At 37.5% G+C, this 19,524-nt stretch overlaps 1 protein-coding gene across 2 annotated transcripts; it reads left to right on the top strand.

Moving 5' to 3' along the window:
- The first annotated feature begins 5,473 nt into the window (after positions 1-5,473).
- meiob (meiosis specific with OB-fold) lies at positions 5,474-18,987 on the top strand. Of its 2 annotated transcripts, none has more exons than XR_009807689.1 (13): positions 5,474-5,701; positions 5,875-5,932; positions 10,733-10,864; positions 10,951-11,023; positions 11,112-11,307; positions 11,777-11,877; positions 11,994-12,046; positions 12,200-12,295; positions 12,389-12,478; positions 18,038-18,182; positions 18,273-18,440; positions 18,512-18,598; positions 18,669-18,712. XR_009807689.1 is itself a non-coding variant. In XM_061907348.1 (13 exons), exons 1-13 carry the CDS (start codon positions 5,654-5,656, stop codon positions 18,780-18,782), a joined length of 1,380 nt encoding a protein of 459 aa, XP_061763332.1. In that variant the 5' UTR covers positions 5,474-5,653; the 3' UTR covers positions 18,783-18,987. The 2 variants fall into 2 exon arrangements, 1 of the variants encoding a protein (XP_061763332.1); XM_061907348.1 differs by having other exon boundaries at positions 18,254-18,440; positions 18,669-18,987.
- The last annotated feature ends 537 nt before the right edge of the window (positions 18,988-19,524 follow it).

Raw genomic sequence — 19,524 nt, 5'->3', positions numbered from 1 at the left:
TGTAAACACGAGACTTCCTGATTACAAATGGACTCTTAGACAGATCGAGACTTGCATTTAGACACGGGCCGAATACACACCAGAAGGACTGAGCAATGTGATGGACTTGTCATTTTGCTTCCATGCTTTTAAGTAGTCAGTGGCATCTGTACTTCATCCTCTCTGATCGTATGTGTTGCACATGGCTGTACAAACGGAGCACAAATCTTAAAAGCTGGTTGTAATTGAGCATAAGCAGACAAATCTGCATTGATAATAAATAGAAGCGAAAATGACACGGAAATTCTGTATACATTTTCAAAGACCCTTGTTATTGTAAAAATTACCGCAGTTTCCGTTATTGAACAGCGTCAAAGGCTCCGTCGAAAACTAAACTGTACAAAAAACAGTTACAACTTTTCCTACAGGAAATAATGTAGATACAATAAATCCGTTCTGGACATTCAGCAATATTAACAAAGAACACTTATAATTGAGGGGGTTTTTTTCAGTTTAAGTTTTTTTCTCACATGCAAGCATACGACATGATACATCACAATTTCCAGTTTATCTTTTCAACATGTTCGAAAAGGAGTAGGAAGAAGCAGAGCTAATTTAATCCTACCCCTTTTCTTTTACATAACAGTTGCTAAATTTTTTGTTCACTACATGTTCTCAATGTAATCACAATATACTCCATAAGTATCACAATAAAAATAAATAAATAAATAATTGGTGAAGTAAATTTTAGTCCATACGATGAGATAAGTGAGATTTTTTTGAGAATAAAAGAATGAATGGGTGAATAAATTCAGAATGTTTATCTTGGTACTTCTTTTTTGTACTTTGTAAACACTTCCAGTTTGAAGAGTTTCTTGAAGTGGATCATATTAGTACATTGTTTGATTGCTTTGCCTAATCCATTCCATAATTTAATTCCACATACTGATATACTGAAAGTCTTAAGTGTTGAACGTGCGTACAAATGTTTTAAATTACATTTTTCTCTAAGATTATATTTCTCCTCTTTTGTTGAGAAGAATTTTTGTATATTCTTGGGTAGCAGGTTATAAATTGCTTTGTGTATAATTTTAGCTGTTTGCAATTTCACTATGTCTTGGAATTTCAGTATCTTTGATTCAATAAATAAAGGATTTGTATGTTCTCTATATCCAACATTATGTATTATTCTAACTGATCTTTTTTGTAACACTGTTAGTGAATGAAGAAGAAATCGTGTTTCACGTGTGGAAAACAATGCAACATATGTGTAGATTAAGAATGAAATAAATAAATTAACTTTTAATATCACTTATACAGTGGTACCTCAACTTAAGAGTGTCCCAACTTAGGAGCGTTTCGAGCTAAGAGCTGTCTCTAAGCTAATTGTTAGGCTTTTAGTCGCAAGCAAAAATTGGAGTTACAAGCATTCCCGCCATTAGTTGGTGTAGCAAATGTCCCAGTGCACACCATATGATCCGACCTAAAACATATGGACTTACTTGTTAGCATTAGCGTTTTATATTTATTACATTTCAGTATTTCATGTGATATCTTTTTAAACATATTTTAAGGTATAATCAGTATTTTAGTATTATATCCTGCTGTGTTAAAAAGTATATGTTACACTGCTTGCACTATTTTCTAAATTGTTTCTTATGGATGGATGTCTGTACAGCACCTTGTTGCTTTTAAATTTGCTGTATAATTCAATACACTGAACTGAACTGAAATACCTTACAGCTAGATAGAACTTTGTTTTCCAACCATGGGTAGGAAGAAAGAAAGTGTTAAAGACAGTGCTGAAAAGAAGTGGGTGATATTCATTTAATTCAATAAAGAACTCATTAAAAACATGACAGAGCTTTTGCAAAGCAATCAGAGCGTATTACTGCTAGTCAGCGCAATACTAAAGCAGAATGAGTCTGATATCGGCTAATAATGTTGAAATAATAATTAAAACTGCTGATGGTGTGTTTGAAGAAGAAACAGCTCAACATATCTACCATAGAAGTCCACTCTCCAAGGTAAATGCTGTAAATTATTAGAACTTCATAAAACTATTGTAGTGGTTACTGGTTAGTAGTACATTCCATTGTATTGGTTTAAAGTTAAAGTTAAAAGTTAAGGTCCCAATGATTGTCACACACATACTAGATGTGGCAAAACTATTCTCTGCATTTGACCCATCACCATTGATCACCCCCTGGGAGGTGAGGGGAGCAGTGGGCAGCAGTGGTGCCGCACCTGGGAATTATTTATGGTGATTCAACCCCCAATTCCAACCCTTAACACTGAGTGCCAAGCAGGGAGGTAATGAGTCCCATTTTTATAGTCTTTGGTATGACTCGGCCGGGATTTGAACTCATGACCTACCGATCTCAAGGCGGACACGCAAACCACTAGGCCACTGAGTACAATATTTGTAATAGTTTTGGAATACAGGGCCCTAATCTCAATTTCAATTAATTTCAAAGAGCGGAGTTGTCTTAAAATACAAGTGTTTTGTGTTCAGAGCTTTGTCACAGAACCAATTAAAGTCGTAAGTGGAGGTATTACTGAACTTTTACTTAAAACTCTTGTTTTTGAAGGGGTTGATGAGCGACTCCTGTCTTGAATCCGGTAGTTTTTCTCATTTTACTCACCCAAGTGTCGGCACTCGTGTATATTCAAGAACGCATGGAAGACGACTGCGTGCTCACATTCATTTGCTTTTATTATCTGATATAATCACTCCACATGCACAAGACAACCCTTTTTGGCACAACATGTGACACTGTCGTGACTCCTCAACCCTATGCTACAATTAGCACAATCTTTCTATGACCCCTTTGTGTGTTACTTTTTTGCAGCTATACATGATACAAAAAGCACAGAGACTGAGTAACTCAAGTGGGAGATTCTTTGTTTGGGTACTCGATTCTGTAGAATGATAAGTGGGCAAACTAACTAGTTTGCTAAGGGTATTGTTAGACCATAGTATACCAGTGTATGAAATCAGATGAAAACTGAATCCTGCAAAAAAATTACTTCCAACTGTATTAAATACTATACATAATAATTATAATGGATAGTGGTGCTGTTATAGACAGTAGTTGCTACATCTTATCATTAATTATCAAAATATACAATAAAATATTATCAAATAAAAGTATGAAAAAATATTAAAACAAGTTCAAACTCATGCTGAAGTCATAAATATCCTGTAAATAAAACAATATCAAAATTAACCCCAGATTTTTTTTAATAAAGTAAGCTTTTCAACAACCAATCAGAAAATACAAATGCACATCTGCCTTTAATAGCATTTTTCAAAATAGGAAAAAAATATTTAGGTTTTGAATTTTTTTTTCCATTAATTTTTGTAAATATTTCAAAAATCAATTTTTTAAAATAAACAACATGCATAGAATGAGATGAAGCGTAATGGAAAAGTTGAAGTAAATTCAATAAATCAGAACAGACAAATGCACTTACAATGAGATGCTACCGGACGGGTCATCAACACAATAACTTGTAATGGAAAACAGGACAGGCATTAATAACGTCTGCCAAACTCTACTGACACGGTCAAGAAGAGGCAGATTTGAAATATCTATTCGAAGGTCAAAGCCAATATATTTTTTCGACACCTGCAGTTCAACGTTGTATTCTTTTCATTCCATCGAGGACGGCGTTGACTTTACCGGACAATCTTCTTTTGCACATGATGGCAGGAAAGTTACACCTTCATCAATATTCAGAGAGAAGTAATTGAATATTGGCTCAAGGAATGATTGATGAGAGATTAACATGGGCTTGTGAATCAATTTGAATAAATCATTGGACTAAGTTCTTAAGTTTTACATGATTTATCTGACGGTCCATAAAAGTGCTGCCATGATTAATAGACAAGCAATGTATTTATGGAAAAACAAAATTAAATTTGAATTTAAAATGGCATCTCATTTTAACAGAAGATCAATCCCCTTACCCAGGTATATGATGAGTGCTTAATATCTTGTACAGGGTAAAATGTGAAAGAATATTATTGTGTTTTTCTAATTCTACACTGTGTAAAACTCCCCTGCATCTCGCCATGTATTAAAACCCGTCAAGCCTAAAAATCATCATACATCAAAGAGATAATATATTCTCCCCAAACAACCAGCGGTGAGGATTACACAGATAGAAGAGGAACAAGGCTGCGGTATAAACCTTCACATGCTTTCTATACAAGCCAGTATATCATGCATCAGATAAGCATTTGTTCAGTCAAACGAACAGGAAATTGTCACATTCATCTTAGCAAAGCTTTCAGGGGATAAATTCAGTGCTGCAGAATTAGGATTGGAATATATTACCTGAGCAATAAGCACATTCTTATTGCTCAGATAATATATACAGTGGGGCAAAAAAGTATTTAGTCAGCCACCGAATGTGCAAGTTCTCCCACTTAAAATGATGACAGAGGTTTGTAATTTTCATCATAGGTACACTTCAACTGTGAGAGACAGAATGTGGGGGAAAAAAATCCAGGAATTCACATTGTAGGAATTTTAAAGAATTTATTTGTGAATTATGGTGGAAAATAAGTATTTGGTCAACCATTCAAAGCTCTCCCTGATGGAAGGAGGTGTTGGCTCAAAATCTCACGATACATGGCCCCATTCATTCTTTCCTTAACACGGATCAATCGTCCTGGCCCCTTAGCAGAAAAACAGCCCCAAAGCATGATGTTTCCACCCCATGCTTCCCAGTATGTGTGGTGTTCTTGGGATGGAACTCAGTATTCTTCTTCCTCCAAACACGACAAGTTGAGTTTATACCAAAATGGATACATGGATGATACAGCAGAGGATTGGGAGTATGTCATGTGGTCAGATGAAACCAAAATATAACTTTTTGGTATAAACTCAACTCGTCGTGTTTGGAGAAACAAGAATACTGAGTTGTATCCCAAGAACACCATAACTACTGTGAAGCATGGGGGTGGAAACATCATGCTTTGGGGCTGTTTTTCTGTTAAGGGGACAGGACGATTGATCCGTGTTAAGGAAAGAATGAATGGGGCCATGTATCGTGAGATTTTGAGCCAAAACCTCCTTCCATCAGAGAGAACTTTGAATGATTGACCAAATACTTATGTTCTACCATAATTTACAAATAAATTCTTTAAAATTCCTACAATGTGAATTCCTGTATTTTTTTTTTGACAATCTGTCTCTCACAGTTGAATTGTACCTATGATGAAAATTACAGACCTCCGTCATCATTTTAAGTGGGAGAACTTGCACAATCGGTGGCTGACTAAATACTTTTTGCCCCACTGTATATGCAATTACTTATGTATTATTGCAGCTAAAATGAATGGAAATAGAATAAAATCGTATATTACTGTGAATAATAAACAAACATCCATTACTGGAGTATCAATGTGATCAAATAGGAGCTAACAACAAGCATATATAAAACGACTACACACTTGAACGCAGCATTTCCGGCGGCACCTGAAGGCATTCCATGAGCTAATGAGCTAACCAGTTAGTTTGTCTGTGATACATTTGGGGTCTGGACAGCATTTGCCTCGTAAAACGACTTTTTTGTAGGTTATTAGTTTCAAGTGTTGATGTTTTCCAGGATTATATTTATAGTCATTAGCAAGCTATTAGTTAATTAGGAAGGGTACTGAAACATGTCTGCCATTAGCATCTCTGAGCTTCATCCCCACATTGTTCAGCCTGTAAGTACCATCATGTTCTACTCATTCTTGGAGAATTCGGCCATAAATAAATAATTTTTGTCGAGCATGTTATATGTCCTGCTATGTTTTTGAATTATGAATAGCTTGGTTTTCTATGTAAGAACATAAGTCAGCAAAATATTAAACTCATGTGTTTTTTTCTTTCTTTCTAGAAAGTGGTTGGCATCATCATAGGAAAATCTGACACAAGGAGCTTCCCGGACCGAAAAAGTTAGTATACATTTGCTGTTTTATTAAAAAAGTACTCACATTATGACATGACCTATGTGCTTTGGTGTCTTGTACAATAGCGTCCTCCTCTGGAGATTGATGGATATGGTTTCATGTTAAACGTTTCACTCTTGTAAGCAAACACAGAGGGGCCAAGATGATATACAATTAAGTCAATATTTTATTCTGAGTCGTATTTTAAGATATATTAAGCATTCATTTTGTATTTTTGACTTTTGACGGATTCATATTACCGACCTGTACTGTAAACCAGTGGTTCTCAAATGGGGGTATGCGTACCCCTGGAGGTACTTGAAGGTATGCCAAGGGGTACGTGAGATTTTTTAAAAATGTTCTAAAAATAGCAACAATTCAAAAATGCTTTATAGATATATTTATTGAATAATACTTCAACACAATATAAATGTAAGGTCATAAATTGTGAAAAAAAAAATACAGTGTTGACAGCTAGATTTTTTTGTGGACATGCTCAATAAATATTGATGTTAAATATTTCTTTTTTTGTGGAGAAATGTTTATAATTATGTTCATGAATCCAGATGGATCTATTACAATCCCCAAAGAGGGCACTTTAATTTGATGATTACTTCTATGTGTAGAAATCTTTATTTATAATTGAATCACTTGTTTATTGTTCAACAAGTTTTTAGTTATTTTAGTATCTTTTTTTCCAAATAGTTCAAGAAAGACCACTACAAATGAGCAATATTTTGCACTGTTGTACAATTTAATAAATCAGAAACTGATGACATAGTGCTGTATTTTACTTTATCTCTTTTTCTCAACCAAAAAGGCTTTGCTCTGATTAGGAAGTACTTGAATTAAAAAAATGTTCACAGGGGGTACATCACTGAAAAAAGGTTGAGAACCACTGGTGTAAGCCACTAAAGTCCTGAGTCCAATGTTGCCAGATTTTGCCTGAAAATCAAGCAACCAGTACAATGAAAACGATAGTAACTGGCATCCACCCAAATATGTATACTGTTATTATTACAATATACATACGCAACAGTGAAATAATAAACACAGTTAATATAACACCTTTAAAAAAAAATGAATTAATTAAATAACTTGAGATGTTTAAACTCTAATTGATGGATGATATTTACCTAAGTGGCTATTTTTAGCTCAATCATTTTTCGCTTTGTGGTTTGGGACCGTGGGACAAATGTCCGTTTGCGGAATTTAATGCCTCATTTATTTTCTCTTACTCCTCCCAATAAGTAGAAGAAAAAATGCCACAGTGTTTTTTTCAGATTAAGGCTATTTCTAAGTCGAAGTAATACTACTGTAGGTGAGCAAAATATTCCAGGAAATGGAGAGAAACTACCCACCGCACAGATAGAAAAACTAAGGCCAAAAAAGCAATTACTCGTTCAAAAATAACCACAAAAAAACGCGACCTGTAACATTGACAAAAAAAATCAAGCGGCAGCGCAAAGTAGTTTATAAGTAGCGGACTTAGCAACACTGCTACAGCCTTGCACTGGTCCAATTTTACCAGTCTAGAAACCGCCCCACCCAAAGATACTACGCAACTACCCTCCGAAGGCATCTGCTCCTTTACGCTGCTGCTACTCTTTGCCTTTTGCTCCAAAGACAGCAAAAACTCGACTCGGTAAAAGAAACAACGTGAGTATGGCTCCCTGATCTTCGTGCACTTTTCTCATACACAATGGATAGGTTGCCCTTCCTCTAGGACCATGTACACAAGTTAGAACAGAGTATTTTCTTAACAATAGACGCCGCGGACACGTTTGCTAGCGTTAGTTGTAGCGAGCTGACTTGCCCACTGTGGTCTACAAGCCACGGTCAACCGGTTGAGACGCATACTAGATTTAACTGACTCACAACAGGCCTAGTAAACACGTATGACACTACTACACCACTAGCTACGTGAACATAGTTGTACACATTGGCTCCGATGACACTAGGATGAGACAGTCATACATCCATCAATCCATTTTCTACCGCTTGTCCCTTTTCAGGGTCGCGGGGGGCGCTGGAGCCTATCTCAGCTGCATTCGGGCGGAAGGCGGCGTACACCCTGGACAAGTCGCTACCTCATCGCAGAGCCAACACAGATAGACAGACAACATTCACACTCACATTCACACACTAGAGCCAATTTAGTGTTGCCAATCAACCTATCCCCAGGTGCATGTGTATGGAGGTGGGAGGAAGCCGGAGTACCCGGAGGGAACCCACGCAGTCACGGGGAAAACATGCAAACTCCACACAGAAAGATCCCGAGCCCGGGATTGAACTCAGGACTACTCATGACCTTTGTATTGTGAGTCACATGCACTAACCCCTGTTACACCGTGCTACCCTATGAGACAGTTAGAAATTACAAAAAGGAATATAGCTCGGACTTGTACTCTCTCTAGAAAGATGCTTCGGCATCGAGTACTTTTCTCTGGCCCGCTGCCAGCGAGAGGCAGTGATGAGAGGTATCGCAGATAAGTCTGTTTTAACAAGTGGCTGGCTAGTTTTTGTAGAGAACAGGGACTAACGTTTATTGATAATTGGACCTCTTTCTTGGGCAAGCCAGGGTTGCTGTGGAGGGATGGCCTTAACCCTAACCGGGAAGATGCCATTACTCTTTCCACAAATATAGACTACTCTTTGAGTCAAGCTTGACTAACTAGAATAAAGCAAGCTCGGATACAGGCAATTACAGTGTCTGTTAGCCCAGATGAGGAGTCAATTAAGATAGAACTAACCAGTGCCAGGCTGGAAAATTCCTGCACACATAGCATTTCTCATAGAATAACACATAACTCACATAATGTTTTTTTCCGTAGCGACTATGCCGGAGGTGAACATGCATTCTACTGAGGTGGCAAATTATGACGCATTAAATCTATTGCAGCACCAAGAAAATAATCTCAATATACCCATCATATCAATTCCTAGATGCCATCAAAATTATTTTAGGTGCACTACACAAAATAGACGTAATGTTATTAATATCAGTACTATGGATACCATTAACAAAGATGCCTCAAAACAGCCCACTACCTATAATGTGGGCTTTTTAAACATCAGATCATTGTCTCCAAAAACGTTATTAGTTAATGAGGTCATTAGAGACAACAATCTTAACATCACTGGTCTCAGCGAAACTTGGCTAAAACCAGATTATTTTTTCCCACTTAACAAAGCATCGCCTCCTAACTATACGAGTTCACATATTGCCCGTCCACTTAAAAAGTGTAGAGGGGTTGCATTAATGTCCGATGAAAACCTTAACCTTAGCCCTAACCTAAGTAATAAATATAAATAATTTGAGCTGCTTACTATGAGGTCTGTCACACTGTGATCTCTTCTCATAGCTGTTATCTATGGCCCCTTCTGGGCTCTATTTGGACTTTATCAGGGAATTTTCAGAGTTTAGCGCTGATCTAGTGACACGCAGATAATACAATCATAATGGGGGATTTTAATATCCACATGAATACCCGTCAGACCCTCTGTGCGTGGCGCTCCAGACTATACTTGATAGCTGTGGTCTTACACAACAAGGTACTAACAACCAATGCTTTAGCAGCCGCAACATTAATGCTGTCACAACTACGTTTCTTGCTGGCCTATTGCCCTCGATAATGGTACCATTCCCAAATTATGTGGGCTCTATCAATAACCTCACTAACAACCAATCTCATCCGCCTCAATAATACCATCCTAAATATTTATTAAATACTTTATCATCGCTAACCAAACAAGGGACTCCCCCAAGTAGCTACACCCACTTGGCTGATGACTTTATGAAATTCTTTACTAAGAAAATGTAATTAGAAAGGAGATTCAAGATAACGCGTCCCAGCTCCAACTGGGTTCTATCAACGCAGATACGAATGTACAGTATATATGACCTCAGTTAAGCGGAAGAAGATGGATGGAAGGATGGATGGATGGAGTATATATTATAGGTAATGCTCTCCAAAATAATCCCTCTCTTTTTGAAGAAATAACATTAGAGGAACTCCTGCGACTTGCAAATGGGACAAAACAAATAACCCTTTTATTTGACCCACTTCCTGGGAAATTTTTCAAGGAGCTGTTTTTAATATTAGGACCATCAGTGCTAAATGTTATTATTTTATCACTTTCCTCTGGTACTTTTCCCAGAGTATTCAAAAAAGCGGTTATTCATTCTCTGCTCAAAAGACCTATCCTCAATCCTGAGCTCAGGGTAAACTACCGGCCGCTGTCCCACCTTCCATTTATCTTGAAAATCCTTGAAAAAACTGTTGCACAGCAGCTAAATGAACACTTAGCGTTTAACAATTCCTGTGAACCCTTCCAGGTCAGTTTTAGGGCAAATTACTCGACGGAGACGGCTCTCGCAAAAATTACTAATGATCTATTGCTAATGCGTCATCCATGTTGATGCTCTGCTTTTGGTACCGTCGATCATAACATACTATAGAACATATCAAAACACGCTCGTATGTCAGACTTGTTTTAACTCCTATCTTACTGACAGGATGCTGCGCGTTTCGCATAAAAATGTGACCTTGGAGTATGTTAAGGTAACATGCAGAGTTCCAGAGGGTTCGGTTCTTGGCCTTGCACTCTTCAGCATCTACATCATCATCATACGCAAATATGGTGTTAGCTTTCACTGTTATGCTGATGACACCCAACTTTACATGCCACTAAAGCTGACCAACACGGCAGATTGTAGTCACCTAGAGGCATGGCTAAATAAAATCAAACAATGGATGTCCAGCAACAAAGTTGACTGCTCATTATTGTATATCACCGTTTCAGATGTTGGTATGGAGAGATTCACTTTTGGCTTCACCATCAAGGACTCTCCTGACTTCTTCATCAATGTGACGGCTTGGGGAAATGATGGGTACATCAATGGGCTCTATGGGAGTTTCAGCATCGGAGATTGTGGTGAGACCTCTCCCTCCTAAAAGTTAAATCATTGTCAAAAGATGACCTGAGCTTCATTTTAATGCCTAATCATATTACTTCTTCAGTCACTATTGAAAATCCTTTAGTGGGCACCAAAGACCCAGAAAAAGATGACAGATTCTGTCCAACAACACCAACGTAACATGATACTCACACAACACGCTACTGATGCAATTTATATCTAAGTGTAACAAATTTGATGACATTGTCATATCTTCTCTCTCAGTCCCTACAGGCTGATGGTGACAGAGGTTCACTCCCAGGTGAATCTGTGTGCAGACATGGACACTACAGATAGCCTGCTGCCTCTGATCCACCTGCCAGTTAAGGACTCCAGAGATTTCTACACTCTGGGAGACATAGTGGCCAACGGACAGAGTCTGGAAGGATCATTTATAAACATACTTGCTGCTGCGAAATCAGTAAGTTATCTAGATTTGTTTTTGTAATAATAATGCTCAGTTTAGTTTGACACTGTCAGAGGGGTATTTATTTACCAATTTGGTAATCATCATGAAGTACTTTGTGAGTATCTCATCACAATTGAAAACGAGCTAAAATAAAGAACCAAAAGATAACATCAGCAGATATTTGTTATATTGCTGCCTAGTCAGCATTTTGCCTAAAACTACTGCTAATAATACCGCTTGTCAATACATTGTTGTCATTACTTGACAATTACAACATTACTTTTCAGTATTCAAAGGTCTCATACAAGTTTGACCTCATACATTATTAATTCCGCTTACATGATTTAGTGCGGGGGGAGAAGTATCTCCCAACAAACTTGTTAAACAAACCTCAAGCTTTCAAAAATACATAATGTATTTTCCTCAAAGACAGATTATCCAATTAATTCATTATTAAATGCCTTGCCTTTGTCTTTTTCAGATTGGGGAGACTAAACTGTTCAGGACATCCGATGGACGCCAAGGACAAAGGCTGGAAGTGAAGCTTTTTGATGATTTGGTTTCCTCTTTTCCACTCATCTGGTGTGTCCCGTGTATCAATGTTGCATGTTTGCATTGGCTACTGTGTGTTGTTTTGTTTGACATCGAGTTGGACTGCATGTCAAATTTTTACTTTCTGATTTCTGATTCATTGACAGTTGGGACAGAGAAGCTATTCATCTTATCCAGACTTCTGTAACCAAAGGGACTGGTAGGGAAGCCACAGAACATATCTCTATTTGACTCTTATTACTATCCGTCACATCATATTAACATTCCCGCACAGCTGATATTTGAGATGAATGCTTTATGTTATTTTTGAGATAACTTACGCTTGTTTTGACTTTGGGTTCCTCATTCCAAGTGCTCTTCCTAGCCGATACAAAGATTACCTTTGACAGCTTCCGCAAAGGAATGAAGGCATCTGTCAACTCCAAAACGATTATCACCGTCAATCCTGGTAAACACATCACCAACGCATAACATTGCACCGTGCAATTAAACCAGAACAAGGCATGTGTTGCTGTACATGTCAATCATCGTTTGCTGTTAGACACCCGGGAGGCCAGTCTGCTTTACAGCCATGCTAAAGAGATGGTGGAATCCGGGGCTCTAGAAATCGACAAGTCAGAGGATATGCCAGGTAAATTGTTATTTGTGTTCAAAAAGAGCACCTGGTCATGAACTTTCATGACTTTTTTGGTTTTGTGTTATATGCGTCATGTGTTTAGTGGTTTGTTTGTTTTTTGGTTTTCAGCGCTCCTTCCTCTCATGATTGCTACATTCTGGGGGTGCACTGCTTCATCACACTTGTCGCTTATCACACTTATCTCTTCAGAGGGTTTATAAGCCAGCCCTGATTATTGTATTCTGTTTATGTGTGCATGTGTACCTTAATGCTAACACATGCCTTGCACTAGACCAGGGGTCACCAACCTTTTTGACACCAACAGCTACTTCTTGGGTACTGATTAATGCGAAGGGCTACCAGTTTGATACACACTTAAATAAATTGCTAGAAATAGCCAATTTGCTCAATTTACCTTTAATAAATAAATATATATATATATATATATATATATATATATATATATATATATATAAATGGGTATTTCTGTCCGTCATTACGTCGTACATTTTTTTTTCTTTTTACGGAAGGTTTTTTGTAGAGAATAAATGATGAGAAAAACACTTAATTGAGCAGTTTAAAAGAGGAGAAAACACGAAAAAATGAAAGTTACATTTTGAAACATAGTTTATCTTCAATTTCAACTCTTTAAAATTCAAAATTCAACCGAAAAAAATGAAGAGAAAAACTAGCTAATTCGAATCTTTTTGAAAAAATAAAAAAAAGAATTTATGGAACATCATTAGAAATTTTTCCTGATTAAGATTCATTTTAGAATTGTTATGACATGTTTTAATTAGGTTAAAATCCAATCTGCACTTTGTTAGAATATATAACAAATTGGACCAAGCTATATTTCTAACAAAGACAAATAATTATTTCTTCTAGATTTTCCAGAACAAAAATTTTAAAAGAAATTTAAAAGACTTTGAAATAAGATTTACATTTCATTCTACAGATGTTCTAGATTTGCCAGAATATTTTTTTTTTATTTTAATCATAAATTTGAAGAAACATTTCACAAATATTATTTGTCGAAAAAACAGAAGCTAAAATGAAGAATTAAATTAAAATGTATTTATTATTCTTTACAATAAAAAAAAAAAATACTTGAACATTGATTTAAATTGTCAGGAAAGAAGAGGAAGGAATTTAAAGGGTAAAAAGGTATATGCGTTTAAACATCCTAAAATTATTTTTAAAGTTATTTTCTGTCTCTAAAATTGTCTTTCTAAAATTTATAAGAAGCAAAGTAAAAAAAGAAATTAATTTATTTAGACAAGTGAAGACCAAGTCTTTAAAATATTTTCTTGGATTTTCAAATTCTATTTGAGTTTTGTCACTCTTAGAATTAAAAATGTCGAGCAAAGCGAGACCAGCTTGCTGGTAAATAAATAAAATTTAAAAAATAGAGGCAGCTCACTGGTAAGCGCTGCTATTTGAGCTGTTTTTAGAACAGGCCAGCGGGCTACTCATCTGGTCCTTACGGGCTACCTGGTGCCCGCGGGCACCGCGTTGGTGACCCCTGCTCTAGACACTTTCGATTGTACCCTTAAAACTCTTTTACATGCACACTGTTTTCGGTCTGTGCATCCTTAGGTCACGCCAACTATCGACATGGGCCACTGTGACACACCTGATGTATTTAAAGGGGAACTGCACTTTTTTTGGAATTTGCCTATTGTTCACAATCATGATGAGAGAACACACATGTCCTTTTTTTTTAGGATTTTGAAGACAAAAAAACGTTTTCCAGATGCGGCTTATGGGAGTCACCGTTGTAGCCTTCCAAGCCTCTAAAACAACTTCAAAACCCTCCATCAATGTTTTATATACACGCTGCAAATCAAAAAATAATGCAAATATATGTAACAAACACGATCATAACAATATGTCATATGTACAATATTTACCTTAATGGGGTCATTTTATGCACAACCGCGGTAGAAATGGATGGATGGATGGATGGAACTAATTCTTGGGCTTCACGGTGTAAGAGGGGTTAGTGCGTCTGCCTCACAATACGAAGATCCTGTAGTCTTGGGTTCAATCCCAGGCTCGGGATCTTCCTGTGTGGAGTTTGCATGTTCTCCCCGTGAATGCGTGGGTTCCCTCCGGGTACTCCAGCTTCCTCCCACTTCCAAAGACATGCATGGGGATAGGTTGATTGGCAACACTAAATTGGCCCTAGTGTGTGAATGTTGTCCGTCTATCTGTGTTAGCCCTGCGATGAGGTGGCGACTTGTCCAGGGTGTACGCCGCCTTCCGCCCGATTGTAGCTGAGATAGGCGCCAGCGACCCCCGCAACCCCAAAAGGGAATAAACGGTAGAAAATGGATGGATGGATGGAACTAATTCTTTGGCTCACTTATTTCCGTTTCCAAAGCAGCGCACTTACGACTTTCTGCAACAAATATGTTCCTACTCCCGGAATAAAACATGAGATTGTTTTTTAAACATGGCAAACTTTGCAACAAACATCAAAGACGTCTATTTTTGGACAACCTTGTTATGTTTTTTGAACTAAATATACGGAGGATGAACTGCTGCTTGTAGAAGCAAGCATCAACAAAGGCTGAAACGTTGGAGCAGACGGAAGCTGAGAGAGTGTGACGGGGTCATGCTGCAAATATGAAACTTTTGAGCCAAGCTATGCCAAATTAATAGAATGCCCAAATCAACTGGAACATGACCCTGGCCAGCTTGACCTTTTTTAAAACTAAATCAGTTTATTTATTTATCAGAGCTGTTGCTCCAGCCACCTCGAAAGGGACAAGCGGTAGGAAATGGATGGATGGAAGGATGTTTATGTACTTTACGGAGGAATGTCATGAATCATAGAACTGGCACCCAATATTATTAAAAAGTATGGATTTTGAATCGAAAAATTATTTTGAATCGAGAATCTTTTTTTTTTTTTACATTTTTCATTCATTCATTTTTTTCATGCAATGACACAAAAAAAGTACGAGGTACACAACACATAATAATATTCAATTAATATAATGCAAAAGGTAATGGTCCAGTTTTGCCTGAAAGGGGTTGAGAAGATGATAATTTATTTAATCCCACCCCCAGTTCTCAATTCAGTGATTAATTAATTGAGTTTCACTATTACTTTCTTAAATGATTATAATACAAACTTTGTATCATGGTGGAATTACCACAGGTAACAATAATTGTTACACTGTAACAATAATTTGTAGCAACAAATGTAATCAAATCTTTACCACCAAGAATCAAATCGAATCGTGCGGTGTCCAATGATTCACAGCCCTACTAAATAATGCGATATTTTTTGTTACTTTATCATTTAATATGCATGTTTCAGACTGCAAATATGTATGATTGATGTGTGTAACATTTATGGGCATATGTTTATTTTGCTGGAAAACTGAAGATGATAATTGATTTAATCCCACCCCAGTTCTCCATTCAGTGATTAATTCATTGAGCTTCACTAATATTTTGTTCAATGATTACCGTATTTTTCAGAGTATAAGTCGCATTTTTGGGGGAAATTTATTTTATAAAGCCCAACACCAAGAATAGACATTTGATAGGCAATTTAAAATAAATAAAGAATAGTGAACAACAGGCTGAATAAGTGTACGTTATATGACGCATAAATAACCAACTGAGAAGGTGCCTGGTATGTTAACGTAACATATTATGTAAAAGTCATTCAAATAACTATAACATATAGAACATGCTATACGTTTACCAAACAATCTGTCACTCCTAATTGCTAAATTCGATGAAATCTTATACGTCTAGTCTCTTACAGGAATGAGCTAAATAATAGTATTTGATATTTTACGGTAATGTGTTAATAATTTCACACACAAGTCTCTCCTGAGTATAACGCGCACCCCTGGCCAAACTATGAAAAAAACTACGACTTATAGTCCGAAAAATAGGGCATAATACAAACGTTGTATCATGGTGGAATTACCACAGTTAACAATAATTGTTACGCGGTAACAATAATTTGTAGCAACAAATTTAATCAAATCTTTACCCCTAAGAATCTAACCGAATCGTGCGGTGTCCAATGATTCACAGCCCTACTAAATAATGCTATAATTTTTGTTACTTTACCATTTAATATGCATGTTTCAGACTGCAAATATGTATGATTGATGGACGTATGTATGGAGCAGCACGGTGGTAGAGGGGTTAGTGCGTCTGCCTCACAATACGAAGGTCCTGAGTAGTCATGGGTTCAATCCCGGGCTCGGGATCTTTCTATGTGGAGTTTGCATGTCCTCCCCGTGACTGCGTGGGTTCCCTCCGGGTACTCCGGCTTCCTCCCACTTCCAAAAACATGCACCTGGGGATAGGTTGATTGGCAACACTAAATTGGCCCTAGTGTGTGAAAGTGAGTGTGAATGTTGTCTATCTGTGGTCGCCCTGCAATGAGGTGGCGACTTGTCCAGGGTGTACCCCGCCTTCCGCCCGATTGTAGCTGAGATAGGCACCAGCGCCCCCGCGACCCCAAAGAAAATAAGCGGTAAAAAATGGATGTATGTATGATTTATGGGGATATGTTCACTTTGCTGGAAAATTTAAGTGTTCTCAGCATCCCTTGCACCACTATATTTTTGACATCTCCACATTAAACCATAACCTTATAATCCTTACATTAAATCGCATATCAGTTTGAATTGTTTGTAGTGTGAAACATGTATATGAAATGGGAAAACAAACAAAATATTCCATTATTTAGAGTAGCGATTGTACTTACTTGAAATATTCCTTGTTCACTGTTTTAATGCAAAGAAGAACAAGTATAATGTTCATATTATATTAAATATCCATTCACAAAACATATTATGACCAACCCTCAGATTTCCTAAAATAGGCGTTTTCACATATACAAAAACACTTTAAATCAAATGTATTTGATTACACATCAAGCCCACATTTTACATTCATCTCTGTGAATAAGTAGTAGTTGTTCAATTTATCTTAGAAATATTACATCTCTATTCTCTATTCTCATTTTTGACAAGGACCATTTGGCTAATACAGGGTGAGTGGAAACCAAGGTAGACATTATTAGCAAAAGGCACATTACTACCATCTGCTGTTCGGTGAGTGTGGGAGTTGGGAATCTTTTTCTACTCAAATTACAATAGTGCACCCCAAGCGGATGATTTAGGAATAGCATGGTAAACATTATTTTTTTCAAAATTATTCCAGCAGGGCAGATTGAACTCCTTAGCGGGCCGGTTTTGGCCGAAGGGCCATATATTTGACAACCTTGCTTTTGGAGTGGTCAGTGTACAGCTTGTTTTTCAGTCGAGATTTGGAAAAAATACTTGACATACAAGTGTGCTTATATGTATAGTTTACAGTTAAGCATGGCTGTAGTGTCATTGAGGAAACCAATTATTTTTAGGGGAAAGGAAATCTATACTGCTTCTAAGCTGAACAAAGACTATTCTAATGTATGACTAATTTTAATTTCTATAGTATTGTTTCTTGAGGAATATATACAATGGTTGTTGAAATGTGAGGGGTGTACTCGCTTTAGTAAACGCTGTGATTATGTATTTTATAATCCTGCAGTGGAGTCTATCACTGACGTGTACACGGTTAGTCAACTGAAGGAGAAATCACAGGAAACTGTTGAGATATTCTTTGGCATCACATTCAGCTTCATCTCCATGCTTGACCTGGACTCTTCCGTTTCAAAAGTCATCAAGACACGCTGGTATGTTTACCCGAGCACACGGGATGCACCATTTGTTGGAATAATTTCTGGATTACCGCCCTCTGTCTCAGCTCCAGATGTAAATTCCAGGCGCCTGAGGGCCTGCAGTGTTGCACTAACCAGTTGTGTCCGGGGAGGGGTCAAGTCTTTTCAGCCAACACAGGCTTTGACCTGCTGGTGGACCTCACAGACCACACGGCTACCCTGCATGCCTGCAGCCTCAGAAGCCCTGTGGCTGAGATAACATTTGGCTGCACTGTTAGTATTACAAACAACACTACTTCTTATTCAAAAGAAAAACATCAACTGTATCTCTTACTTTTCTGCAGACAGAAGAGTTTACCCGTTTGACCGACGATGAGCGCACTGCAATGAAGTGGAAGTTTCTTTTGGAGAGATGCAAAACATATGTGAAGGTGCAGTAGGTATACCCGTTCTACTTTTCTAATTTAACGCAAACTAATGGTTTTTCACATGATGTTTTAGATCCTACCGTCCACTAAGACAAAGAGTGGGGTCAGAGCGTTTGTCCTGGCCTGCTCACTGGCTGACCCGGGTGAGGCAAAGCAGCACATGTTGGCGCTACTGCAGCAACCCTGAGCAACACATTTATAGTTATTGTTGACCCTTTTCATCAGTTATTACAGTAACTATTAGTAAACAGTAACAATGGGTGTTGAGACTTTGTGTTTAAATGCTTGAAATGTTCTACTGTATTTGTTTATGTTTATTCATTGTTTTACATTTCACCTGTTAAATTGCCTGTTCAACCTGTTTTACAGTGAAGTTGCATTCATTATTCATATCTGATGTACTATATTAAAATGATTATGTGTATGACAATTTGATTATTTATGTATATTTATTGTTACTTATTTATCTGAAACGTGTTAGTAATTGCAATGAAACTGAAAAAAGGGTTGGATTTAATACCCTACTTCTTCCTACTGCTTTTTCTGGTATGAAATGTAATGTACGATGTTGTAACTATATGCATGTTCGAAATAATGTAAACTAATACTATAACCATAGGTCAAAATAGTTCCGGTGTTTATCAGCTATTATTAACATCCATCCATCCATTCATTTTCTACCGCTTGTCCCTTCCGGGGTCACCGGGGTTTGCTGGAGCCTATCTCAGCTGCATTCGGGTACACCCTGGACAAGTCGCCACCTCATCACAGGACCAACACAGATGGGCAGATAACATTCACACTCACATTCACACTATAACAGGGGTCGGCAACCTCAACTGACGCACGGAGGGGGGTGCGAGGTTTGGTGCTAGCGGGGTGTATAATATAGCCAGGGTGAGTCATGGGTGCATGGGATTCTGGGTAAT

This window comes from Nerophis ophidion, linkage group LG08, assembly GCF_033978795.1.
Source record: "Nerophis ophidion isolate RoL-2023_Sa linkage group LG08, RoL_Noph_v1.0, whole genome shotgun sequence".
NCBI classification, from domain to species: Eukaryota; Metazoa; Chordata; class Actinopteri; order Syngnathiformes; family Syngnathidae; genus Nerophis; species Nerophis ophidion.
Note: the sequence above shows the minus strand (reverse complement) of the source record. Positions and strands in the feature narration are given on the sequence as shown.